The 10,718-nt window shown below is 46.0% G+C and overlaps 1 protein-coding gene across 1 annotated transcript; it reads right to left on the bottom strand.

Annotated features, from left to right (window-relative positions):
- Window positions 1–4,589: 4,589 nt before the first annotated feature.
- LOC138914872 (uncharacterized) lies at window positions 4,590–9,749 on the bottom strand. Its single transcript, XM_070219569.1, has 4 exons — window positions 8,911–9,749; window positions 8,255–8,544; window positions 7,768–7,915; window positions 4,590–7,683 (listed from the first exon to the last, which is right to left on the bottom strand). The coding sequence occupies exons 1-4, from the start codon at window positions 9,747–9,749 to the stop codon at window positions 4,590–4,592; spliced, it is 4,371 nt and encodes a 1,456-aa protein (XP_070075670.1).
- Between the last annotated feature and the right edge of the window lie 969 nt (window positions 9,750–10,718).

The following is a 10,718-nucleotide window of genomic DNA, read 5'->3' as shown; positions in this document are numbered from 1 at the left end:
GACCAAAATTCCTTTGTGGCCCCAAGGCTGACTGGCCAGCCCCAATCATTGATGTAAGGCCACCGCTTAATATTCGCCGAAAGATTCTACTATTAAAATCTCCATACGAAGACATAGTGGTTATTCCTTTGCTGCCCTTCAAAGAGTTTTCGGATACGTCTTCAAGTTTAGTACTCGCATACGTCGCCCTACGATCACGGTGTCTGATCCTCAAGGCGGTACTCGGTTGTTGCTTCGTCTGGTCCAGCGCTCACATTTATGGGACGACATCAAATCGTTGCAGTCAAAGGGATCCATCCAGCTCGATCGCATCTCATTCGCCATTCGTTGATCAATTTGATGGGCGCCATCCAATTATCTTAACACGGAGCCATTCGGTCACTGCTGCCATTATTACTCACTTTCACGAAAGTAATCTGCATACTGGGCCACAGGCGCTACTCGGCATAATTCGATCCCAATGTTGGCCTATTGGGGGAGGAAGACGGTGATAAATACAGTAAACAAATGTATTAGATGCTATCGAATGAAGCCTCGACTAGTGGAGCATATAATGGCGGATCTTCCAAAGGAACGACTCGATGGATCTCATGCATTCGAAGTCACCGGCATTGACTTTTGCGGACCATTTCTTTACAAGTCAGAAATGCGAAGCATGCCACCAGTAAAATGCTACGTTTGTGTCTTCATTTGTTTCGCCGCAAAAGCTTTTAATTTTGAGTTGATTAAGGATCTCTCTACAATGTTATTTCTACATGGCCTTAAACAATTTATATGCACTAGAAGAAAGCGACGGCAGATTTGGTCTGATAATGCAACCAACTTTGTCGGCGCTCGCAATAAATTGCTGATCTGGATGTATTACCGACAGCACATTTTTTGAATGGTGGTCCGCCTTGATCTTTCGTCGAGCCAGACGTGACCAGCCTCAACTTCAATCGCTTGGATGGATGGCAACGCGTGGCCTACTTGCAGCAGATCTTTTGGTCCCGGTAGAAGGAAGAATACTTAACATTTCTGCAGCAGCGCTCCAAGTGGCGCACCCCAAAACCGGGCCTGGTTGTCGATGAATTAGTTCTGGTTCCATGAAGTGGCCCCTCGCCAGAGTGATTGAGCTTCTGTTCGGTGGAGATGGCGTTGCTCGAGTTGCCGTTCTGAAGACAGTGTCAGTAGTGACAATGCGAGCAGTTAACAAGCTATGTCTGCTGCCCCTTAGGGATGATGTTAAAACCCAGCCTTCCAACGGGGGGAGTATGTCGGGTCACGCAGCCGCAGTAGCTAATTAACTTGTAAATCCGTAATCTTATATAAATTGCATTGCGAAAGGCATCTCTCTCTATGTATTTCTCTCATTTCTTGTATGCTTGCATTTTTGGGCCCAGCATTTGGCTGGCTGACCCTTCGAAAACTCTATGAATTCTGACCTCGGTATAAAACGCATTCTCGTCTCGCCTGCTGTACACTTTCGAAAATAAATTGTTAACAAGCAATTTTCTTATTTTCGTTTGCATTAACTAATAAAAAAAGCTTTTTAGTTCAACAATGTATTCGATCTATTTCAGAAATGTAAATGCAATTTTTTTTATGCAAAAGGATATCAGTATTATCATTTATTTGAATTTAAGCGAATCTAACTTCCTAAGTCAGCGGCAATTTCAAATCAACAATTTGTCAATATCTTAACGTTTAAAATCTAATAAATAGTTTGCTGATCAGTTTTTTGCATTATAAAAATAAAAGCAATTTTAAAGAAAATTTCGACTGTAAAAATCAGCTTAATGGGATTTCTGTAAGTCTACCAATAGTTTAATTTTGTTGTTTACCTAAAAAAAAAGTGCAAAGAAAAGATTTGCGATATAATCGATTTTTTTACCAAGCAATTTAAATGTGGTATTTTCATTTTCCCCTTGCGCGGTCACACTTAAAGTGCGACTGCAATAAAACATACAAAGTGCGCCAGCAAAACATACACACATACATACAAATTTGAAAATATTAGGGAATTGGTTAAGGATGCTGAATCGTCAAAAAATTTAAATGCAGTTATTTGCGGGTTTGCCATGAGATTATGAACATCACATTTTTAAACCATTTTAACAACATTTATAACAGAGAAATGTCAAAAAAAAATAATTAAAAAAAAAGAAATCGAATTTTGGGGCTCTTTGAGGTCGTTTTTATACACGTTACTCGTAGAGTAAAAGGGTATATTGTATTCGTGCAAAAGTATGTAACAGGTAGAAGAAAGCCTTTCCGACCCTATAAAGCATATATATATTCTTGATCAGGGTCATTAGCCGATTTGATCTAGCCATGTCCGTCTGTCTGTCCGTCTTTCTGTCCGTATGAACGCTGAGATCTCGAAAACTACAAAAGCTAGAAGGTTGAGATTTTCCACACTTATTCTTGGGCTTCCTACGCAACGCAAGTTTGTTTCAGCCAAGCGCCATGCCCCCTCTAACGACCACTAACGATTTTAAAATGTGTCTGGCGCCCACACCTTTAAAGATAGATAGATAGATATATTTTTCAAATCGGACTATTAATTAAAAAGTTATACGAAATCAAAATTTTATATATATATATATATCGGTAATACCATATATTAGCGGGCTCACCCCCGAAATTCGCGAAAAAATTATCCTCGATGGACCGCGATTTCTTAAGAATTTACGTTCAAAAAGAACTTGGCGGTCGGCCATGGTTCTCGTGTAATTGAATTTCAAAGTTCCCGGGTTTGCTATAAAAAACAAGTATGCTTTTCTAACGTTGGCTATAAAAATCATATATGTATATATGTACCCTTTTCCTTTTTTGTCAAAATAAGACTAATTTAAAATTCCAAACATCTGAGTAATTGGTATTATAGGGAACTAGTCCTCACAACCGCGTAAAAATTATCCTCGATGGACAGCGATTTCTGAAGAACTCTCATAACCATGGATGACCACATGTGTATTTTTATTATGATAATCAGAAGAAATCGCGGTCCAAGGATGATTTTATAGGGGAGAGGTCTGTAGGTTGAGACAGTCTGTAAGTTGAGACACTCAATTTTCTCAAAACTTTTCCACTAAAAAAATTTTTTTTATTTTTTTTTTAGTTCTTTTTAGTGACAAAACTTTTGGGGAAAACATTATAAGCCAGGCTCTAGCCAAATTTAAGCTGTGAGAGTCGTGTACCAAAAGTACAAAAAAGTTTTTGTCTACTTTAACTACTTTTAAATTAACTTGGTAAGAGATTTAAAACATTAGTATATTAACTGTTAATGTTGGGGCGGGTCCTTGCCAAAGGTAACTCCAAATGTGTGGTCTCCCAAAGAAAACTGAATTCCAAAAAAAGACGGGGGTTGGTTTCTTCACTTCTGTTCGGTTTCACTTTTTATTCGGTACTAAATTACAAAGGCGCAAGCTTAGCCTACATGGTTTTTAACCGGTTCGGCTCCCAGTGATGCCGAACCAGCGATGCGAACCTCGTTCGACATGAACATTCTCCCCCCCTCGCAATGGGGAGAGTGGCGAATCAAGCCAGGGAGCAAGTGCCCGAAAGGAGCCAGCCCAAGGCTGAACTTTGCGCCATGGGCAGCCCATTTTGACTCGGGCGGATACCTGGCAGAATTAACTCCGCGTATACGTCGGCTCCCAAAACAGCAGACACTAGGGAAGGGTGGAACCATCTGTCGTCAGCCAAAGTGATGTCTTGAAAGCCATCCCGGACCTTCGGATCCAGGGGCTTGGCCGGAGTTCGGGTCTGCATCTGGTCATCAACGAGCATTAGCAGCTGTCGGGTCATTTTTGACGACTTTGAGCGGATTTCGGTGGTGCACACCCGCTCATCGCCTACGCGGGTGACGGAAAGGTTGAGAGCCTTTGCCAAAGATGCGTGAATGCGACTCACGGGGCAGCAAGGATCCACCAAAGCTCGGACGTCAAACCGTTTCTCCTCAGACCCCACCAAAATGGATGCAGTTGGCAAGATGCTCACACTCGTGCGCTGCAGGATAGCGGCGCACGATGGGCCCGTAGCAGGGCTTCGAGTCGGGGAGACCACCTTCGGCGATGATGAGCGCACCGACGTCGTCGACGCCGCTCTCTGCTGCTGTTGTCCTTGGGGTCGTGACTGCTGTCGGCCTTGGGGTCGTGACGAGCGTGGCGTTGTGGACTCTTGGAAGTGCAAGAGGGTGTGGTGATTCCCACTGCATACGTGGCACTTGGCCTTACTGCGGCAGGATTGTCCGGAATGCTCGTGAGCAAGGCAGTTCGCACAGTACTGGTTGATCAGGACCGCGCGGAGCCGCTTCACCGCCGGGAGCCGGAGGAACCGTTGGCACTTCCTCAGTGCGTGCACCCCTCGGCAAACGCGGCACCTGTACCCGTTGGTTGTGCGTGGCCGAGCGTGCTGGATCGTGGTTGGCGCCATCGTGAACAGTCTGGGGAAACGAGTAAACAAAAGTTAGCGGTGATGTATGATGCGAATGATCGTGACATGTATGAGGACTGACGATACAGAATGATATGAACTTAGGAACTTAAGACTAGTAGGATTGGCTGTCAATCGCTAACCCAAAAAAAGGTAGGAAAACGGCAGAATCACTCGGAGCTGGAGGCCTCCATCGGAAGGCGGATCATCTTTGCGATTGGTCGTCGGATAATGCCACGTGCGGTTAGAACCTCTGCCACTCGGGTCTTGCCATCCGCGCCTGGGCACACCAGTTGGATACGCCCAAGCCGCCATTCATTTGGCGGTAAATTCTCCTCTTTTAGCACAACCATGTCCCCTGTCTGAATATTTCGCGTTGGAAATTGCCATTTAGTCCTTTTATGGAGCTCCTTTAGGTACTCTTCTTTCCAACGTGAGCAAAATTGCTGATGCAGGGCCTTTAGCCGCCGCCATCGGTTTAAAATGGAAATGGGGTTTTCCTTAATCTCGGGTTCCGCCACGGAAAGGAGTGGCCCACCGACTAGGAAATGTCCGGGGCTGAGAGCTACGAGGTCCGTGGGGTCTTCGGACATTGGAGAAATAGGCCTCGAATTTAAACAGGCCTCAATTTTCGATAGGAGGGTGGCTAACTCTTCAAATGTGTACTTCCCGCCCGCCGTATGCTTGTAGAAGTGTGCCTTAAAGCTTTTGACACCGGCCTCCCATAGCCCTCCCATATGAGGGGCGGCAGGAGGGTTAAAGTGCCAGGTCACATTTTGAAGGCTGTAATTGGATAGGATCAAAGACCTCGTGGCTTCAATGAAGTCCTTGGATAGGGACGTGGAGGCTCCCACTAACGTCTTCCCGTTGTCAGAATGTATGTGTTGCGGACAGCCACGTCGTGCGGAGAAACACGAGAAGGCCGCCAGAAACTTTTCAGTCGTCAAGTCTGATGTAGCTTCTAGGTGGATGGCTCGGGTACTGAAACACACAAAAACGCAAACATACCCTTTTGTTATCTTGCACCCTCGACCGACATAGTTTTTAATATCAAATGGTCCCGCAAAGTCAACGCCCGTGTGGGTAAAAGCTCTGGAAAATGTAGATCTTGCGCAGGGCAAGTCCCCCATCAGCTGAGTTTGCAGCTTCTGTTTGTGAATGGTGCACACCCGACAGGCATGAATGGTGACTTTTACCAGATTTCTCAGCTGGGGTATCCAATACTTGGAGCGAATAAGTCGGATCATCAATTGATTACCCCCATGCAAGGATATGCGATGGGTAAAGAGGACCAAAAGTTTGGCAAAAGTGCACCTTGCCGGAATGATGATTGGATGTTTCTCATCATAGCTTAGCATCTCAGATGCTCGTAGACGACCGCTTGCTCTTAAGACACCATGGCTGTCGACAAAGGGGTTTAAATTGGAGATCGTGCTGGAGACTGGAATATTCTGCTTTTTGCCTAATGCCTTGCATTCTGTTGGATACTCATTACGTTGGGTGAGCACAATCAGCCTCTCTTGGACGTTAGACAGCTCTTCAGCTGTGAGTTCCGACTTTACGTTGACATCTTGTTTGCGACACAGTCTTGCAAACCGGAATACGTACGCGAGAACGCGTAAAGCCCTCTCGAATGCTGAAAACCGCTCCAAAGGGTCAGTTTTCGGAGGCGCTTTGGCGACGTTACATCTTATCGGGCGTTGTTCGAGCTCTGTTTCAAGCGGAACCGACGAATTGAGTGGCCACTGCTCCCGGTTGTGACGCAGCCACTCAGGACCGTGCCACCAGAGGTTGCTGTCCCTGAGCTCATGGACTGAGACGCCCCTGCTCGCCAGGTCAGCTGGGTTATCTTCCGATATCACATGAAACCACTGTTCTCTGTTGGTGAGCTGGTGAACTTTCGCGACTCTGTTGGCAACGAACGTAGTCCAAGTGCATGCTGGCTTGCTTAGCCATGCAAGCACTATCGTGGAGTCTGTCCAATAATATGTCTCATACTGAGTAGGAGGCATTTCGGAGAGAACTGCTGCAGCGAGTTCGGAGAGAAGCACCGCACCGCACAGCTCTAATCGCGGTATGGAAAGGGACTTTACTGGAGCTACTCGGGTTTTGGATACAAGCAATTGGGTAAAAAAGCCATCACTCGTTTCGACGCGAACGAAGATGGCAGCACCATAGGCGCTCTGCGACGCATCGCAAAACCCGTGGTACTGCAGCTTTGCGTCTGGATGAAATTTTACCCATCTTGGAATGCGAACTTCTTTTAATGTTGGATATCCCTTAAGAAAGTCACGCCACTTTGTGACAAGATCAACCGGAAGAGGCTGGTCCCAGCTTAACTCCCGCAGCCAAATTTCTTGCATGAAAATTTTTGCCCGAACAATAACTGGCGATAACCAACCTGCTGGGTCAAACAGTTTGGCTATCTGGGATAAAACCTCTCGTTTGGTGTAGGTTGTTTGGAGAGAAATATCCATCGGCAAAAAAAAGAAACTATCCGATGTCGCGTGCCAACGGATTCCCAGAGTTTTTGCCATACTGGCGTCTTCCAGCTCCAGAAAGTCGGCCCTGATCAAGTGCTCCTTTGGAATACCTTGTAAAAGTTTCTTCTCGTTCGAGGTCCACTTGCGCAGTGGAAAACCCGCACTCTCGAGGGCACCGCAGAGCTCTTTGATGGCTGAAACAGCGGACTGCTGCGTGTGGGCGCCAGCTAAAACATCATCGACGTACATAAAGTTCGAAATTATGTCACTTGCCAAAGGATATTGGTCACGTACATCCTGGGACAGTTGTTGGAGCACGCGTATGGCCAGAAAGGGGGCACAGTTAACGCCAAAAGTGACCGTGTTGAGCTCATAATCACACAGTTTTCCCTCTTTATCGCGGCATAGGATTCTTTGGAACCGTGTATGATCAGGATGGACGAGAATCTGCCGATACATCTTGGTGATGTCAGCATTGAAGACGTATCTAAAGAAACGCCATTTGAGGATCTGGGTTGTCAAATCAGATTGCAGTACCGGACCTGTATGAAGGATATCATTTAGGCTGTACCCGTTTGACGATTTATTGGAGGCATTAAACACCACGCGAACCTTTGTGGTGGTGCTGTCTGGCTTGAAAACCGCGTGGTGCGGCAAGTAAAAATTGCTGGAGTCGTCTTTTGGAGAGACTAGGTGCATATGACCTAAATCTAAATATTCCTGAATAACTGAGTCATACTGCTCTCTCAAAGGAACGTTTTTATTCAACCGTGCTTCGTTCCTAAGGAATTGCGCCAGTGCGATGGACCGTGAATGCCCCAGGTTTATTTTGTTAGGCTCTTTAAAGGGCAAAGAAACAACATACCTCCCATCTTTATCCCTTGTGGTGGTTTGCTGGAAGTTATTTTCACACACCGAGCTGGATTCCTTGCCCGGCTTCACTGGAACATCCTCCACCTCCCAGAACTTGGTAAGGATGCCGTCTAGTTGAGATTCGGTGACAGACAACCGTGCTGAGAAGGAAGATATTCGGTTAGTGGGATTCTTCGCGATTGGGCCGCAAAGAATCCACCCGAATATGGTCTCTTGGCCAAGGAGTGTTCCGCAAACATTTGACTGGAGGCCGCCCAAAATAATCGACGGAAGGATATCGGCGCCTATAAGCACGTCAATTTGCGAACTCTGGTAGAAATTCGGGTCTGCTAACTGTACGGGAGGGACGTCCCTTAACGACCCTTCGGGTATCGTATAGGATGGAAGATTTCCGGCTAAATGTGGTAGCACATATGCAGACGCTTCGATTTGGATTTGTGGCTTAATGGGGGAGCCTATATGGAATTGGCAGCGCTTACGAGGTTGAGCAGCAACAGTTTGATTTACTCCCGAAACTTGAGCTTGTATGGATTCATAGGGGAGCTTAATTAGGTTGAATAACCGTTCTGAAATAAACGTCGCCTCGGATCCGGAGTCAATTAAGGCACGAGCTGAGTACCTGATGCCCAAGTGGCAGATCTCTATGACCGCCGTACTCAGGAGGACTCCTTGCGTATTCACGGCGAGGTACGTTTGAACGTTCGACGGAGTGGACTGTATTTCTGGCTGGAGGTCAGGTACTGACGCGGACTGGAGCTGTGAAGGGCCGCTACGATGGAGGAGAGTATTGTGGCGACCTTTGCACGTATAGCAATTGTGAGAACTTGTGCAGTCTCTCAACATGTGGGTTCTTGCAAAACAGTTCAGACAAAGTTTCTGTTGTTTAATACACTGTTCCCTGTCGGCAACCGACATATTTAGGAACTGGGGACACAGACGGATAGGATGGTTCTCTCTTGGACAAAGTTTACACGACTGTGGATTTACGGTGACCCTATTTTCAAAGTTATGGATAATCCGGGGCCCACCTTCAGAACGTGGAGCTCTGGATTGAGTGTTCTAGGTAGGCTTAAATTCTTCAATTGCCTCCAGGGTTCGATGACGACCTTTTAAGAAGTTCTTGAATTATTCCCACCCTGGAATCTCGGATTGGTTGAGGAGGGACTGTTCCCACAGAGCCAATGTCAGCTTCGGCAGCTTTGAGGAGCACAGGTAGACGAGAAGGCAGTCCCAATTCGTTGTGTCTACTTTAGCTATTTTTAAGGCTGTCAAGCAACCTTGGACAGTGCTCTCCAGGTGCTTTAGGGAATTGCCACACTCTTGGGAAACAGTGGGAAGATTAAACAGGATCTTTAGCTGGCTGTTGACGAGCAGTCGCTTGTTTTCAAAACGAGTCTGCAGATTTCCCCATGCGGACTCAAACCCTTCGTTAGTCAATGGTGATAACGCCACAATAGACTTTGCTTCTCCGCTCGTTTTCGAGTTGAGGTGGAACAACTTTTCAACGCCGGAAAGCCTCGGATTTTGGACATAGATGGCGGAAAAAAGGTCTCGGAACGTCGGCCAATGAACATAGTCGCCACTGAAAATCTCACAGTCTATTGGAGGTACGCGGCATCCACTAGGCTGAGACACCGGCGTGGACGGTTCATGAATCGGTTGAACGCAAGCCCTTTCAATCGTTTCGTTTAGTGTTGCAGCGCATCGCTCAAAGACAGAGTAGCAGTAGTCATACTTGGCTTGCATGACCTCCATCGTGTCGGGACAATTTAATACGGAAATAACCTCAGAGCACGTCTCGTATTCTTTCTCTACTTTGTCCCAAAGAGCCTGTATCTGCTGAAGCCTGACCTTATTAGTGTGAACAGACGGAGGTGGGTCTGTTGGGGTATTGACCCTAGCTTCGAACTGACTGACCCTATCGGTCACAGCCACAAACTTGGTCAAGGCAGCCTTAGCTTCAGCTTCCGCCATTTTCGCAGTTGATCTAGTAACTTGCGAGGACAAAACTAGCTGTGACGCAGCTGTTTTCACTGGTTTTGAAGGGGTTAAGGACTTTTCGCTTGTTGTCCTGGACGGACGGTTGATCTTTATGGATGGAGTTAAGCTTTTACTAGGGGCTGTCTTTTTGGTGGGTAGTGACGACTCGCTTTTGGCTCTGGCCCGGCTGGGCGTTCTGGCTAATGGGACGGTTAACTGAACTTTATGTTCCTCACCTTCACCAATCGGCATAGTAGGCTCGAGTAGGAGCCTGCACTTACACTGACGGAAAAGGAACAGGGACGTGGATGCTGTCGCTGTTTAATGCGTCTCGGCTTAACGATTTGGATGCTGGTCAAAAAACCTTACCACGAATCAATATATCCCAAAAGTGTAAGTGGGTACGATATATAAATTGGATGGAATGTGAACTGGATGTATGTCTTGGCGCATATATGACTGCACCAGAAGGAATTGAGGCGGAACGCGTGGAAACGGAACGCTGCTTGAGGCTTTATTTTATTTTTGGACAAATCGCTTCAACATAATTATGTATTTTTCTTCCTAAGTTTGGAAAGTGAATCGAGTTAAGTGGAGACGTGGACGCGGTCGCTGTTTAATGTGTTTCTGCTTAACGATTTGGATGCTGGCCAGAAAACCTTACCACGAATCAATATATCCCAAAAATGTAAGTGGGTACGATATGTAACTTGGATGGAATGTGAAATAAATATATTTGTAAAAATATATGAACTGAACTGAATCGAATCGCTGTTGAAGGATTTATTTTGTTCTTTATTTTGTTTTTTATTTTATTTATATTTATTTTTATTTCTAAGTTTGAAAAGTTTATCGAATTTCTTGTTGCGTCCCAGATGCACTGTAGTGTGAACGGCCTGTTATAAACTCTGTACGATGTGTTGCGGTACGGAATGCCCGGGACACCCGGTGTGCCACACACAC

Source organism: Drosophila takahashii, chromosome 2L (genome assembly GCF_030179915.1).
Source record: "Drosophila takahashii strain IR98-3 E-12201 chromosome 2L, DtakHiC1v2, whole genome shotgun sequence".
NCBI classification, from domain to species: Eukaryota; Metazoa; Arthropoda; class Insecta; order Diptera; family Drosophilidae; genus Drosophila; species Drosophila takahashii.
Note: the sequence above shows the minus strand (reverse complement) of the source record. Positions and strands in the feature narration are given on the sequence as shown.